This window comes from Suricata suricatta, chromosome 13, assembly GCF_006229205.1.
Source record: "Suricata suricatta isolate VVHF042 chromosome 13, meerkat_22Aug2017_6uvM2_HiC, whole genome shotgun sequence".
In the NCBI taxonomy this organism is placed as follows: domain Eukaryota; kingdom Metazoa; phylum Chordata; class Mammalia; order Carnivora; family Herpestidae; genus Suricata; species Suricata suricatta.
In genome coordinates, this window is record NC_043712.1 from 14,784,286 (window position 1) to 14,801,767 (window position 17,482).

A 17,482-nucleotide genomic window follows, 5' to 3' on the forward strand; every position below is an offset into this window, starting at 1 on the left:
CTGATGCTAGTCAAATATTAAGTAGGACTTGAATGTTAAATCATGTAGCATAAACTATATTTTATTGTGAAATGAAAACGAAATCACTTCTACACTGAGTGTTTCATTAACCTACACCCCTTTTCCTTGAATTTATCCACCGTTGAATTTCCATGTTGAAATATATACGTATTTCTTCACCTTGAAATATATATATATGTATATATATATATGTATATATATAAATTCAATCCATTCTCTTCTTTAATTAGAAGCTGTGTTCTGTCCGAGTCCTCGGAAATCCCAAATAACAGAGACCTTTCTTTGCTGTGAAATATATTTTTAATTTCTCCAAGGCGGAGTAGTGAATTATTCACAGAGCCTTGTTCCTCTTCTGTTTTTACAGCACACCATTTTAAAATATGCAAAGCTTTGGATTGAGTTCCAGTGTTGGACAGCAGGCCCTAACTGTGCCCTTGGCCCTCACCGTGGAGGGGCAGGGAGCAGAAAGGGGAAAAGATTTACTGTTGATTAAACACAGTGTGGCAGACACTGCATGCGGCCCCTGATAACATCATCATTTCATTTACTTTTCGTGGAAAATTGTTTCACGAGAGTCTCTGCAAGCGATGGGAGACAAAGGGAAGGGGTGAGTTGTAGTGAATGGAGGGTCAGGCCCTGGAGTTGGCGTGTCTTGGGTTCCTGTCTTGCCTCTTGGTCCACAGCACTTTTGTGCTTTCCTCTCTTCGAATGGGAAATAACAGAGCATTTTCTTCATGCATATTGTGACAATGAAATAGAACGATGCATTAAAAGTGCTGAGCACAGTGTTTGGCACCAAACAGATTGTTGCTATTGCTGGTGTTGTTTTATTATTCTTACTATAATTATGGTAATTTAGTGGGGCTAAGGAGCTTGGGGATTTGGGATTCAAGCCCATTCCTATCACTCACTAGGTGAATAGGAGACATTGAGAAATTCGCTTTCCTGTCTGGATATCACTTTTCCTGCCTAAATACAAGAAGGTGCAGAAAATGTTATTCTCTGTAATTTTTCCTAAGAACACCGTGTTCATTTAGAAGAAATGCTCTGATAAGCTGTTGGAGGTGTCAGGTGAGCTCCTAAGGGCATACTCAAACAACAAAAGATGATTCTTAAACTGTCACGTATAGGACAAGTAAATGCATTTATTTGGCTCCTGAGAGAGAGAGAGAAGAGGAAGGAAAGGCAGTGAGAGCGAGGAAGAGCAGCCAATGTGAAGGCTGACATGCAGCATTTCCATGGGTTCCTCAAGTTGTTAGTGAACTTGATTCATCTCATAAAACACTTGGTGTGAACGATTTCCTCATGGAAAGGGGGGAAAAGGGGGTCTGGAATGACCCACAGGGATACAGGGATAAGATAGCATTTTCCCTTACGCCCTCTGAAGATCATGGTTTGGACCAAAGGAAACACCTCGGAGCCTGTGTGATATGTGCGGTTGAGTTGGCATGAATCGGGGTGCATGCCTACCTACATCGACAGATATGCATCAGTCCCTACCTAGACCTGGATGCAAGTTCATCTACATGCAGACATGCATGCATATGCAGTACACACGTGCATATACATTGGGCTCATGTCTCTAGGTGCAATGTACACATATATGTGTGTGAGATTGCACATGCATGTGAATGTGTGTAAATTACATGAATATCTGTTTAGGCGGGAGGGCTTATGTTTTTGTACTTGTGTGTATGTTTGTGTGGATATTTGTTATTCCCCACCGTGCATTTTCGGGAAGCTCCCCTGGGCTGAGAGCAAGGCTGAGAATATAGTCACAGGAACTCAAAAAGAAAGGATGAGGGATATCCCAGAGGGTCCCACGTCCAGCCATCTTCCTCCCCCATTTAAGAACAGTATCCCCCATACACTCAGAAGGTGAAAGGATCGGCTGCCGCCTCTTCCCCCATCCCCTGCACATCTGAGTCCCGCTTTGTTCCCCTCGGGTGTGGTACAGAGAGTGAGGCAAATTCCCTGGAGAACAGAGAGACGGAGGAAAGACCTGTGTGGGGTGAAGAGGCAATTTGCAGGAATGCCCAAATGGGAAAGCAACTCTAAACAGAGCATTCTCTTAATAAACAAGAAATTAAGTCTTAATAATGCAGCAAGAAGCCCATTAACCCCTCTTGATCTAAGGCTTGCTTCTGCCAGTTTTCAGTCCAAAGGGAGCTGGGCCTGTTCTACCTTCTTGTTTGCAAGCCCCTTGGAGAGGCCGCACTTGGAATATCTATTCCTCTGAATATGCTCTAACTTCCAGCATGCTCATGTATTTAACCATTTACCTCTCCGCCCATCCGTCTATTCATCTATCCATTCAGTCACCTATCCACCATGTATTCATCCATCCATTTCTCCATCCCATGATACCTGAACATCTGTTCTTCATCTGACCCAGGAGAAGCATCCAGAACATTACAAAAGAATCCATAAGGTCCTTGTTCCACCAGGCCACTCCCCACCATCCTGGAATTCATTGTCTCATTGTATAAAAAGTCAGATCTATTCAGGTCACTGTGGAGTCTAGAGGATGGAAAATCATGTCCTTCTGCATTACCTGTGAGACTTCGTGGGCAAGTGCAAGCGTGAGCATCTTACTCTGAACTCACCTCTAGGCACGTGGAACCCAGAGATTAATTTTGATGATGATGAGTCTTCTCATGGGGAGATTTCAGTCTCATAGTTGAAACAGATGCATCACGCAATAAATACTCTAGAGTCGGATCACTTCCATATATATTCATTCATCCATGAGCACTCTGGTCATTTGCTAAGCACATAATACTGGTCTGTATTGTGCTGGGCAATGACAAGGAAACGATGAAAGCCTCGTAGGGACTCCCTGACCTCACTGTGACTCTCCTCTAATGAAGGAGATAGGCTATTAAGCAAGTAATCACCAGGAAACGTGATAGGTGATATACACAAAATAAAAGAGAAATAAAAGAGACAGGAAGCACATGGTTAGAGTTCTTGATCTAGTTTAAGTAAAGAGTGGGGGGTTGAGGGGAGGCTTCCCAGAGGAGGTGTTGCCTTAGGTAAGATCTGAGGGATGAGTAGAAGTTAGCCAGGAAGGGGGAGAAAATAGAAAAGCAGAGTGTCCACAATGATAGAACGGCACATTTGTGCAGGATAGAGCCTACCTGGAGAGTGGCGGGGTTGTGGCTGGAGAGGTCAGAGCACCATTCCACATTCCCCGCAGGGTTGCAGGCACCCTTCTTCTGGGCTACATTCCACTGTCTGTATCCCTCTACTTTTGCAGTTCATCTGGTATATTGAAATGGCCCCCTTATGTCTCTGTCTCCCTGCTGCAGCATCCTCCAATTAGAAATAGACGGGGAAAAGAGGTGGTGGTCATGGAGGGCACTTGTGGGGAAGAGCACTGCGTGCTATATGGAAACCAATTTGACAATAAACTATTTTAAAAAATAAATAAATAAAACAGACCCCTCCCTCCACTTCATCAAAGAAAAAAAGAAAGAAAGAAAGAAAGAAAGAAAGAAAGAAAGAAAGAAAGAAAGAAAGAAAGAAAGAAAGAAATAGAAGTGTGAGGGGGCCCCTGGGTGGCTCAGTTGGTCAAGTGTTTGACTTCAGCTCAGGTCATGATCTCACAGTCCAGTTCATGGGTTTGAACCCCACATCAGGCCCTGTGCTGGCAGCTCAGGGCCTGGAACCTGCTTCGGATTCTGTGTCTCCCTCCCTCTCTGCCCCTTCCCTACTCGTGCTCTGTCTCTCTCTGTCAATATTAAACATTAAAAAATTTTTAAAACGAAAGAAGTGTGAGCCACATAAGCCATTTTAGATTTTCTCACAACCACTTTTTTAAAAGTAAAGAAAAAAAAGAGAATCCATGTTAACAATATATTTTATTTAACATGATATATTGAAAATATTATCATTTCCACGTGCCCTCAATGGGGTAAGCTATTAATGATGTATTTTATATAAGTTTTTTGCATTTTCAGATTTTGGAAAGCTACTGTGGCCTTTGCATCTAGTGCATCTCAGATTGGACTGGCCGCATCTCAAGTGCCCAAAAGCCACCCTGCGTGGTGGCTCTCATATTGGACAGCATACTGGTAGTCACTGGTAACTCTAGAACAAAGATAATGTCTTATTTATTTGTCCCCCGAGTGGCTACCAAACTGCTCAGTGCATGCGTGCTGAGCTAAACTGAATGGCCATGGTAGAGAGTGAAAGAAGGAAGGTGATTACATCTCCCTTGGGGTGAGAGCGTGGTGGGAGATGCCCAAGGTGATGCCCTCGTGGGTTCTGAGGAGTGTATAAGAGTATGCCAGGTCAAGAACAGGAGGGAGGGCTAAGAGAAAGTGACAAAACTGGACAGGATTTTAACAGTCAGATAGGGGAAGAGCAGGATGGCATTCTAAGCAGAGAGAAGCATTTGAGAAGAGCCCGGGAGGAAAGTCAGCAGCGATAAATCACAGAGACGGGAGGAATGGTTTGGACAGTGCTCACGGAGGGAGACAGCTGTGAACAGACTGGAGGCTGCCTGTGAGGAACCGTGAACAGCAATGGAACTCAGTACTAGAAGCAGTCATGGAGGGATCTGAGGCACATGAATTAGTCTGTGGGTGAGCACCGTGCAGCCTTTCTAGGAGAATCATGATCCTCCTGAAAGCAACTTTGTTTTTTTCTCTTTAATCTGAAAAGCAATCAGCATTCTTTAAAAATTACAGTTATCTTAGATATCAGACTTTTTTCCTCAGAAAGACTTGAGGCTGTTGTTCTTTGACTATCCTGTTTTATTGTAGGATAAACCTCATACAGTTGATCTTTTGTGGTCATCAAGTAATGGCCCCCGTGATACTCCCTATGTGCCGGTCAGAGTTCAGGTACTTTATGCAGGTAGCGAATTTAATCCCATGACAGCCCTAACCACTGTTTTGCACTTGGAGGAATTAAAGCATAATGAGGGTAAGTAGCTGCTCACGCAGCTAGTTCAGTCCAGGAGGGCTCGTCCCAGAGACCGCTTTTCACTAGGACTCTAAGCGACCTTGATTACTACAGTGAGCCAGACCCTGCTGTAAGGACCTCACAAGTATTAATTAACTGGTTCTGCATCACTCTGTGGGGTAGGCGCCATTCTTCTCCTAATTGTGTTAAGGAATAAGCTGATGAGTGGAGAGGTTAAGAAACCTCCCCAAGTTCACAGTTCATGGATGGTGAAACCAGACATCTAATGGTCAGATTGGTTTAGCAAGCATTTCTGGACACTTCTCTCTGAAGTTCTGGTGAAACATCTTGCTCTCCAAAATAAAAGGCACCAGTAGTCAGTGCTGTTAGTCATCTATGCACGAGTTACTACGGGAAACCTAATGGATTAAAATACATGAGTCTGTGCGTTCATCTCCTGCTATTTCTCCACCCCGCTCTCTCTTCCTTTCTTTTGAACCCCCTCTCTGTGCCTGAATTTCTTGCCACCTTCCCTCCCCACCGGATGTAACCTCCTGTCCATTGCACTCGCAGAATCACAGTGCCTGGCTTATGGAGGTAATGCGAATATTTATTGATTGAATTAAAAAACACTGATGCATTAACTCTTTACTATCTACTATAATCCCAGACCTGGACTTTTGTACAAGGGATAGGGTGCTGGTTAATGTAGATGGTGTGTGACTTGACTGATCCCACAAATCTAGTTTTTTCCCTCTTTAAGGCAGTTTTCCTTGCCTTCAAACAATGTCTTCTCTCTCTGTATCTATTTACCTCTTTAACCATCTGTGGATTCATCTGTCCATCCATGCATCTGTCCAGGAAGGGGCAGCAGCAGGAGAAAGACAGAAAGGGAGGGAAGAAAGGAGTGGAGATGATAGTGGGGGGCCTGGGTGAAGAGGAGGAAAGGACCATCTAGGGGAAATCCATCATTTAACAAAGGGAGAGTCTGAGCCTCCAGAAAGAGAGGAGATAATACTGGTAAGACCTACGTGGTGGATTGGTAGAGGTTGGACTTGACAGCTAAGAGTCTTTCCATGGTCCTTGTCCTAACAGAGCATGGTGCTTACAGCCACCTCTGCACTGTTTCTCTTTCCCTGTGCTTTTGATTATCAGAGGCAGAAGGGAATTTGGGCAAAGTCAGTGGGAAGTTCAAGGCTATTTTCAGCATCCGGGCCCCTGGGGGACCTTTCCTCCCACCCCAAAGCTTGATAGGCTCGCTCCCTGAACTTCTTTCTCTTTCCATGCAGGGGAGGAGGCCTTGACCATGTACATGGACAAAAGCCGCCTCGACAGGAAGTCAGGGAACGCCACGCAAAGTGTTGAAGCTCTGCACCAGCTTGCATCGTCCTACTTTGTCGACCGTGACGGCACCATGAGGAGGCTCCATGAGATCCAGATATCAACTGGAGCCATCAAGGTAGGCTTGACGGTGGAGTGGGCAGAAGGTTCTTAAGACAACAGTACTGCAATGCAGGTATGCTCAGAGCCTCTGGCTTTGTGCCCGTAGAACCAACAGTGCCCCCTGCCAACCCTGCTGGCTGAGAGCCCTGTAAGATCATGAGCACTGTCCTTGGGGTGACCACATGTACTGATTTACTGGGGCAGCTCTGGCTACGGTCATGGCACAATTATCAACAGTCCTGTCATTTACTCATAAAGTTCTCCTGTATAGATGAGTTTTAGACTCCCTTTCTAGGTGAAAAAACTGAAAGCTTCAGTGGCTAAATAATTTTCGTTGAGCCAGCGAGAGGCAGCTTCCTGATGCCTAGGTCAGTAATTCTTTAAACATCTGTGTTTTCCATCTCTTTACTCGCCCCTTCCCATTTTACAGATGGGAAAACTGAGGTTTAAGCACTAAAGATGTTTTGTTTAGTGTTATACAGCGAGAATACCCTAACAGGGACTGGAATTCTAGTCTCTGGACCAGGGCTCAGCTATTTCTGCAAATGCCAGGGAATACAAATTCCATGCTTTGCACGTCAGTCATATGGTCAATGTTGCTACAACTCAACTGTGCAACTGTACAACAAAAATTAGTTATGGACAATATGCAAGCAAATGAGCGTGGCTGTGTTCTGATAGAAGTGTTACTTACAGCAAAGGACACTTGCTACATGCTGACCTGTATTCTTCTGCTCCAGTACTATCCAATATATACCCTTCCAAGATGGAAGAAGTGCCCTGTATCTGTGGCCAAGACAGTAGCCATTAGTCACATGGGTTATGGAGCACTTGAAATGCGGCTACCAAAGAACTAAGTTTGCAAGTTTATTTCATTTAATTAGTTTTAATTTAGATAGCCACATTGAATAGAGTGGATCTAGACTTTCAATTCAGTGCCTTAGAGCACAGGGATTTAAAAAAAAAAGTTCTATTTTAAATGCAATAAATTCAGGAATTACCTTTATGAAGAGAATGAGGGAGAAATCTTGATATAAAGGATTAGTTTCTCTCACAGGTTCAGGGCAGATTTTTTGCGTCTCACAGTTTCTTAAACCAGATTATACCTGCATTCCACATCTCAATCTTGGATCCAATTTCTTCTGAATTAAGCACAGACCTAGCCTTATATTAAGATTTTCAAAAATATCTCTAGGGAAAAAGTGTGTGTATGGGGGGGGGCGGCGGGGAGGCACTGAGGGAGACTCAGGCAGAGGAGTTAGAAATTGATCAAGCGAACAGAAAGCTGTGGGAGGGAGGTACTGAGGAGGGAGGTAGGAAAGAGAGAAATAAATCAGATCGGCACACAAAGAGCCAGCTTATCCCCGAAGAATCGCCTCTACTAGGGGGATTATGTCGTTAGGGGACTCGGCCCAGAGAGACAGATCTTTATGAAGCCATCAGAGTCGGAGCGAAGCCAAGCCTGGTTTTCATGATCACCGAATGGTTCTCTCCCCGCTGGATGGGAAGTAGAATTGAGATATGGAGGCCCTATTAGAAGATCATCTTCTTTTGTGCAGCCTGGAAATGCAGCCTCCCTCCTTCCCAGGAATTTCTCAGAGAAGTTGCCCTGCGGCCACTCAAAGAACCATTCTTCCAGTACCACTGTCTTCCACACTCGGTCTTGGACTTGGCGTTTTCTCTCGCATTTCTCGATACTATCTCACGACCGGCTGGCTAGAATTGCCAGCTTTATTTAAGACCATCAGCTGACCCAAGTGAGGAAGTTCTGCTGGCAGCTTTCTCTCCTAGGGCATCCTTAGCAGAATGGATTGGTAGTTTTGAGTCTCACGCAATAACAATGATGTTACTCTTTGGTATAAAAAAAGAAAAAGGGATACATTGTTTAAAAAGCACAACTCACTAATCCTCTGTTTATATACTGTTTCCTGAATGCTAAACACTTCAAAAATATGATCTCTTAACCTGTTGAGATGGGTAAAATATTGCTACCGTTTTATAGATGGGACATTGAGGCTGAGAAAGGGGAGGTTTTGCAGCTGGGGGAAGGTGTGGCTGGCGTTTGGAGATTCATGTGGCCATGTCACAGGTCACCATTCCTGACAACTGAGGCTATGTTTTATTGGATGCCAACCTCAAAACCTACTAATAAATGATTGTGTGAAGTCCTGGGAAGTAAAAGCTAAAGGGGTGAGTGCCTCCTTTCATCCTAAACCATGGCAACTTTAAGGTTATGAAACCTCTTCTAGGAAACGGGGATAATTTTATTGCTCTTGGTTAATAGCACACAGGTACTCATCACAGATGATAGAGATCTGGGTAATACGACGCCCATTTTCGAACATATGTCATGTGTCAGGCACTAAGCCCACCATGTCTTGTCTCACACCCTTCCTGGAAAGGATTTACTAGTTTCAGGTCACAGCAACTTAGAGAAGGTAAGTGACTTCCTTAGGTCATACAGCAACTTCATGGCCCGGTTAGGATTTAATGCTGGTCCTCCCGATTCCAAAGCACATGCTTTTGAAATATACTATTGTGCTTCAACTTATTAATTTATATAACACTTAGAGTGACCTTGTGAAGTGAGAGCCAAGGAATGGCTCCAGTCTGTGTGTATGATTGCTCTGCCTGCTTGATGATAGCCCAAGTGTGGTCGTTGGTACAGGCAAGGTGCCCAGGAAGTGGCCATTGGCTCAGGCCAGGAGACTTTCTCTGCCGGCTTTGCTCTGCTGAGGGCTGACTCTGTGGGGCCCTGTCTCACAAGTCTCTGACAAGGGCACTTGTCTCACGCCTGTCACCCTTGATGTCCACTCCAGGTTACAGAGACACGCACTGGGCCTCTGGGCTGTAACAGCTATGACAATCTGGACTCTGTGAGTTCCGTCCTTCTGCAAAGCACGGAGAGCAAACTGCACCTTCAAGGTAGGATGCCTGTGGGAATTGGGGACCAGAGCGGGGGAGGGGGACAGCCCGGGAATTTGGAGGAGGCAGAATGAAGACAAAGATGAAAGACGGAGAAACCCAGGAAAACTACAAATATGGAACTTAAGACAGGACATGACGCCGTTTTAAAATTTTAACATATACAAGACATTAAATTCATGGATATTAATTAGTTTTCAGATATAAAGTATGAAAATGTGAGCTTTATCTGGTTATTTCGATGAAAATGTCTAAACAGTGTTATTTATAGATGTTCCAGACCTAATATATATTAAAATTTCATATCCAACTGTCTGAATTTCCTGGATTATTGTGTTTGATTTTCAATGTATTTTGGCAGGTGTTATTTGAATTTCGAGAACTACAGAGCATTTTATAGAATTTTTGGGTCTATGTAATCTTCTTTCTCCTTATTCGTTCGTCATCTGTAGTCTTTAATATATTTATACACACATACATATGTGTTTATGTATGTGTGTGTGTGCTTTTAGCAGAGCTTACCAATGAGAACACTCAAGGCTGCCAGGATGCACAGAGACAGACACTCAGGCACTGCTGGTGAAAATGCAACAATTATGGGATTACTTTGTTGATGCATTTAAACATGTGTATTTGTTTAATGTCATAAGGACATAAAATTATGTCAGATCTATGACCTTAAGGAAAATACACCCTTTAAAATAGTAATTTTACCCTTATTAATTCATCACAGAGAAGTGAGGAGATTATAGGGAAAAATTATAAGGCTTAAAGTACAGATAGTGCTGTTTTAAAATCATAATTTATAATAGCAAAGAAAAAAGATGTAAAAAATCTCAATTTTTCACATGAGGGGACCACGCAAATTATGTAGTATCCACACCACATAATATTAGGCAGGTACTAAAATGTTATTTATAAGGATTTCCAAGAATATATGAAAGCGATTTGATATAGCATTAATTTAAAAAATGAGTAGTTTCTGACTGAATGTGTGACATTATCTTAACAATGTGAAAGGTTAAGGAAAAATAATATTGCAAGGGAATATGCTGAGATGTTAAAAGAGGTTACCCCTGGATGGTTAGGTGGCCGATGATTTATTTTAGGCTTCCAGTTCTTTTTCTAACTTTTCTACAATGATAATGTATTAACTTTATAGTTGGGGGTGGGGGGGAATGGCATGCTTTAACTTTGAGCAGACTAAAAATGTGACCTTCTAGAAAGGTGTCGGATAAAGGTGATTCTGAATGTCAGTGGGAGGAAAGTGGAGCTGAGATTGGCAGGTGGAGCTAAGCAGAGTCTAATATGACTTTTATCTCCTAGTTCCTTGGCAATCCTTTGATTCATGCTCCTGTTAGAGAAGATCGTTGGAAAATGGCACAGGGAAGGCTGGGGCGAGTCACTTGGGAGCACTAAATGGAAACCCCTCCAGGAAATTCAGGCCAAGAAAGTGGTTTAGTGTTAAAAGAAAAACACAATGAAACCAAACCTCAGACACGGAAAGAATAACCTTGCCCCCTTTAGTAGAAGGAACGGTGGATGAGTGGGTGTGATAATAACCTGATAAGAAAGTACATAAGAAAGACAGATCTGCTTGGGCGTGCCTGGATTATCCACGTATTAGTTCCTGTGATACCTACTGGCAACCTGGTAAAGGAGAGCAGTGTTTGTGTCCAGAAAGCTTGGCTCCAGCTTGCATTTGATAACCCTGCTGTGCGTGTTGGCAGTGGAGAGACCTGAGAGTTATAATTGGAGTAAATTTAGAAGGGATTAACAAGATGTTACCAGGAAGGTATTAAGGTCTTAGGGCCACTTAGAGACTGATTTACCATGAAGCTAATGAAGCTTAAGGTCCAGGGCTCCCTCACTGTCTAGATCCCCAAATTTTCGCATTCTAAATATTGACTTTCACACCTCATGTTGAATTCCTTTTCTCAGGAAACAATTATGGTATGAGCCTCAGTCCTCCAAAACTCAGGTGTGCCATTGGTTACATTATTAGAAGTATGTTATCCCCCAAAAAGGAGGTGACATCCTTGTCATATTCTAGATTGGTCAGAACACAACTGGAAGGTTGGGGCCAGGTCTGGGCATCCCACTTCAAGAGGGATGCCAAGAAACTACAGTGATCCTAAAGAATGGTGTCTTATGATGAATAGTTGAAGAGAGTTGACTTGAGGCAAAAGGACTGTGTACAGATCCCTAAAGGGCTGTCCTGAAGAAAAGGTAGTCAAATTCATCAATGTGGATAAAATGAGCCAGACCCAATCTAGTGGCAGGAAATGATAAGGATTCCAGCTTTATTTTAAGAACCTGTATTGGCATTGAAACGGGCATAAGGATGTAGTGGGGCACAGTTTGTGTCCCAAGGAAATATATACTCTATCAGAGAAGATGGGCTAAATGAACAATAAGAGGCATAAGGAATTGTAGTGGAGAAAAAATATGAAGGCTTCATAGTACCAGAAGGTATGGGGACTTAACCTCCCAGGAAATCGGAGAAGACAGATAGGATAGGCCCTAGAAGATGAAGAGGTCAGGGTCATGGATATGGAGACAGACAATGAGTATCTCTGAAGGAGCATTTGAGGAAAAGAAGATGTCTTAAGAGATTAAAGCAAAGACATCAGTAGTGAGAAAAATGAAATAATCCTTCAGATCCTGGAAGGCCTGTGCAGCACATTAATGACATTAATTTGAGGGTCATGGGCACCATAGAAAGGTTTTACAAAAGGAAGCAGCATCAAGAGATTAATATTTTGGAAGATCACTCTGGCTGTCCTGTGGTCAATTAGTTAGACAGGGGTAGACTGATGGTTGATGACCTGTTAGGGCTACTGCAGCCCTGAAGACGAGATGTCACAGATTCAGACCATGAAGGTAGCAATTGAGGTTGAAAAAAATAGGCCACTTTTAGAGTTACTTAGCCAGCATCATGACCAGAATTTAGTGAAAAGACCATGAAGAATTTAGATAATCTGGTGAATGGAGTGTGGGGATGAGATAGAGAAGAAGGGAAGGGAAATACATAAGATTTAAGACAATATGTAATATAATAGAGCTAATAAAAGTAGTGCATACCATTATGGGGATTCAGAAAAGGGAGTAATTCATTTGGCTTGTCTAAATAGAAAAGTCATAAGAAAAAAATATCAAAGGAAGAATAATATTCTCTTGGTGGAAGGTAAAACAAAAAAACTTATTTTTAAAAAATTTTTAATGTTTGGTTTTGAGAGAGAGAGAGAGAGGAGAGAGAGAGACCCAGCACAAGTGGGGGAGGAGCAGAGAGAGAAGGAGACACAGAATCTGAAGCAGGCTCCAGGATCTGAGCTGTCAGCACAGGACCTACAAACTGTGGGTTCGAACCCAAAAACTGTGAGATCATGACCTGAGCCAAAGTCAGACACTTAACCGACTAAGCCACCCAGGTACCCCAAAACAAAACAAAAAACTTATTAAATATAAGACAGAAGACTGTCTCTTGACTCTTGGATAGGCTGATATTTATTCAGTAGGATACAAAAAGCTCTAGGTATAAAGAAAAAGATTGATACATTGAACCACATTAAAATTAAGAATTTCCAGGGGCGCCTGGTGTCTCAGTCAGTTGAACATTCAACTTTTGATTTTAGCTCAGGTCACGATCCCAGGGTCATGGGTTCACGGCCTACATTGGGCTCCATGCTGAGCATGGAGCCTGCTTGGGATTCTCTCTCAATCTCTCTCTCTCTAATAAAAAAAAGAATTTCTGTGTATCAGATGCTGCTATTGATAGGAAGAAAATACAAGCTGCAGAGTAGAAGGAAAGATTTGTGATACATGTATCTGACAAAGAACCCCTGTGCAAATCAGTAACTCCTAAAACCAACAAGAAAGAGGCAGACTGTCCGGTAAGACAAGAAAATGGGTAAAAGACATGAACAGGCACTTCACAAACAAGACTATCAAAATGGCAGATAAACATTTGCAAAGGTGATTAACTTTTCTAGTCCTCATAAAATGTAAACTAAAACCACAATTTAGTATTCTAACCCCACGATCACTCTGGTTCAAATGGAAAACACTGGTAACATCAAGGAGCGGTGATGTGGAGCAATGGAAACGTGCATGTATTGCTTGTGGGAGAATAAATCAGTACAACCACTTTGGAAAACTCTTTTGGCAGTATCTATGAAAAATTCAATATGCCCTTGCCCTATGACCCAGAAATTAGAATTCTTGGGAATATGCCTAACAGACATGCCATCTATGCTCACCACAGGACATGACTGTTTATAGCAGCTTTATTCAAAATAGCCTCTAAATGGAAATAGCCCCAATTACCCATCAACAAGAAAATGTATAAATGCATTCACATGACAGGCTGCAATACAGAAATTGGAGAAAATAAATTATTCTTTTCTGCAACAGTATGGAAGAATCTCATGAACATAACATAGAGTAAAAGAAGCTGGACACAAAGAGTACACGCTGTATGATCCATTTCTATTCAGGTCAAAAATGATAAAAACAAACATACAAATAATCAAGAATCCCACAACTGTTTTAGTAGCTCAAAGGGCATTATCCTTTGAGGAGGGAGAATAAGGACTGACAGGAGATGGGGACCGTTTCTGGAGGTACTTATAATGTTTTGTTTCTTATCTGGATGGCAGCACATGGGTGTGTTTACTTTGCGAAAATTTATAATGCTGTGCGCACATGATTTATATATATATATATATACACTTCTGTGTATATAATGTGCATCTATTAAAAATTTATTTAATAATGTGCTCCATCTTGACATCCTCTGCAAAGAGAAGACATGAATAAGGCAGAGACATAAAAGAGCAGAAGGTGGTCCAGCCCAGCTAGAAGACAGCTGCATGGACTGAGGGCAAAGGAGTCCGAAATAACAATAGATAGCATTTATCCAGCACTTCCTAATGTGCCAGGGACTGTGCTCATTTATTTTTATTATATTCATTTTTATTTGTTTTTATTTATTTTAACTTTCCATTAATTTTATTATATAATTGCATTTATTACCTTTTAAATCCTCACACCATTCCTATGAGAAAGGCATAAATAACATCACTACTTTGTCGGTGAGGAAACTGGGGTGGGGGAAGTCACTCAGTAAGTGATTGAGCTTGACATTTAACCCTGACAGTCTGACATCGGAGCTTTTGCTTCTCAAAATGCTCTTGTTCTCTCTTCCTCTTTCTTCTCCTAATTCTGCTGAAGGAGGCTGGGAGGGGAGATTCTGCAGAGATTTATTTTGGTGGATTGGGGACGATGTGAATGACACCCTAATGATATGCACCTTGTGGTGTTTCATATACTGTTTGCAGAACAGGGCAAAGGTAGAAGGAAATAGGAAAAAGAAAGAAGAGAATTGGAGGAGGACATTAAGAGTGAGAAAGACGGGATTATAGAGATGATCACAGGCTGTTAGTAGTCAAAGCAGCAACAGCCAAACTGGTAGTAATAATGCTAATGGCATAATGATAACTTCTTATTTTTATACTTCTCTCTCCAAGAAGCCCATTGAGTGTTTTGCCGACATTGTCATGTAATTTAATCTAGTATCCATCTGGTGAGGTATACAGAGAGCAGAGCTCTGCCTTAGTAGCTCACTGATGTGGAAAGGGATGCAGAGAGAATATTTTGCTGAAATCTAGGGTGATCCATAAATTTATTCATTCATACATTCATTCATTTAGCAATATTTATTGAATATCAACTATATGTCAGATATTGTTTTTAAGAGCTGGATATATAGCCATGAATAAGCGAAGTCTCCATCATTTTGGAGTTTATATTTAGTGTGTGGGTGTTAGGGGAGCAGACAATAAACAAGCAAACAAAGAAATATATTTTCTTTACAATCAGAGAGATGGTGAGGGAACAGGTCATGTAGAAATTTGTAGACCATGGAAAAGACTTTAGACTTTTACTCTGGATGAAATGAGAAGCCATTGCAAATTCAGGCAGTGGTGTAACCTGACCTGACTTACATTTTAAATGAATCACTATGAGTGCTGTGTGGAAAAGACTACACAGAGGGCAAGAACACGTAAAAGGAAGCCAGTCTGGGGGCTTTTGCATTTACCAAGGTAAGACAAAATGGCAGCCAGGACCATGAGAGCTGGAGATGTGGGTTATGAGGAGGGATTACACTACAGGTACATTTTAAAATGGTACTGACATTATTTGGTGATGGGTTGAGAAATGTTTGTGAGAGATAGAAGTAAAGGATGATCCCAAGGTTCGGCCTGAGCCACTGTAGTGATGGAATTACTTTGCTGATATGGTGAAGACTGTAGGAGGGATCACTTTTGCTACAACATAAGGAACTGGTGAACCAAGTTTGAGAAGTCGGTTCTAGATACAAATGTGGGTTCTGAGTGGGCATCTGGAAAGTCGAGGTGGGGAAGAACTAGAAATGTAAATGAGCATAGAGATGATACTTAATGATGTGAGAGTGAGATAACCTTGGAAAAGAGTGTAGATAGATAGAAACAAAAAGAAGGAATTCAGTTATTGAGCCATGGAGAATATCATATTGATGGATTGGGGTAATGGAATGAGAATGAGGAACAAGAAAAGGAAGCCAAGCAGTGGTCGGGGAAGGTGTAAAGGGAGTGGTGAGAATATGGTGTCCTGGAAGCCAAATAAAGAATGTTATTGGGGCGCCTTGGTGGCTCAGTCAGTTAAGCGTCCAACTTTGGCTCAGGTGGTGATCTCATGATTTGTGGGTTCAGGCCCCACATCGAGCTCTGTATTGACCGTGTGGAACCTGCCTGGGCTTTTCTGTCTTTTCCTCTCTCTCTGCTCCTTCCCAATCCCCCCATTCATGCATTCTCTCTCTCAAAAATAAATAAATAAGCTTAAAAAAAGAAGACAAGAAGAATGCTCCCCAAAATGGAGATTGTGGTCAAATGTGTAAATGCTACTGTTGGGAGGATGAAGATGAAGACTGAGGACTGAGTAGTGGAGTGAGCAACATGGAGGGCACTGGTGAACTTGACAAGGATCTTTCTCCCAAAGCACAGGCATCTTTTCTACTGCACTGGACATTACATCTTTAAGGCAAGAGTCATGTCCTTTAATCTCCCAAATGCCACCACCTCTGAAAAGTCTACTTTAAGACCTCTTCTCTGGCATGATTGATTGGTTTTTCTGTACCTTGCAACATATGGGGGGGGGTATCTGTTCTATTAGATTGGATGATAGACTTCTTTAGAAACGGGATTTTTGCCTTTGCCTTGCCAACTTTGTTTTTCGTTATATTCAACAGTGCCAGGGACATAGGAACTCGATACGTGTTTGCTGAATTGAATGTTTCCTTATGACTGGTGCTCAAGGAGCAATGGAAGGAGGGGGTCTAGAGGAAGGGAGAAGGAGAGAAAGAGGAAGGGAGGTGGAGGAAAGAATGGAGGTCAGGGAGAAGAAGTGGGGAAGGGACTTGAGGGAGGAGGAGGAAGAGCAGAAGAGGGTTAAGGAGGGAGAGCAGGGTAGAGCAGGAGGAGAAGGCTGATGAAGAGAAGTAGCGTCAACCATCCTTTCCTCAGTATCTGGGCATCATAAGTGCCCAAACTCCTGTTGCAACAAGCAGTAGAAACAGAAGAACAGAGTGTAGAAATGTCAAAAATGATTCTTTTTTGTGCTGCTACGCCCTCTTAAGCATTGTGTTTATGTCCATTAGCCAGTCCAGCCCTCCCACCAACTAGAGATAAGGGTCATGCTCCTCATTGTATAGATGGAGAAACTGAGGCTCAGAGAGGGAACTTTCCCAAGGTCCCCCTGGTTTTTTGTTCCTTGTTGCCTGGGCCCCAAGCCTTCTTTACTTTGCTGGGGATCTCTGAATCAGCACAGCACATTTCTAGATGTGACTAAACAGGGATAAGTCATGGCTCAACTGTAGTAGTAGTAGAGGAAGGGGGTACAGGGCATGATTTGGTCTTTCTTTTCACAAAGCTCACTCCTCTCTCACCCCCTCTCACCCCATGTGGCCTTGGGCCCCCAGGGTGGAATGCTGAGTGATCATTGCCAATGGCAAGTCAGCAGCTTTGGGGTAAGTCCTTCACAGAACGAGCCCAGAGTGCGGGCATTGGCTGATGACTAGGCCCTTCTTGTCTGACTAGTAGGGTCTGGGAGGCACTAATGGGGATCCATGTTTGTCCCTTCCAGT

General features: G+C 42.6%; 1 protein-coding gene across 1 annotated transcript in view; it reads left to right on the top strand.

The window, feature by feature from the left end:
* Positions 1 to 17,482, top strand: part of BRINP1 (BMP/retinoic acid inducible neural specific 1) — a 172,896-nt gene that overhangs the window by 108,221 nt on the left and 47,193 nt on the right. Inside the window, exons 4-5 of the mRNA XM_029920697.1 lie at positions 6,222 to 6,391; positions 9,195 to 9,300. Coding sequence (XP_029776557.1) covers positions 6,222 to 6,391; positions 9,195 to 9,300 — 276 coding nt within the window. The remainder of the gene's footprint in view (positions 1 to 6,221; positions 6,392 to 9,194; positions 9,301 to 17,482) is intronic.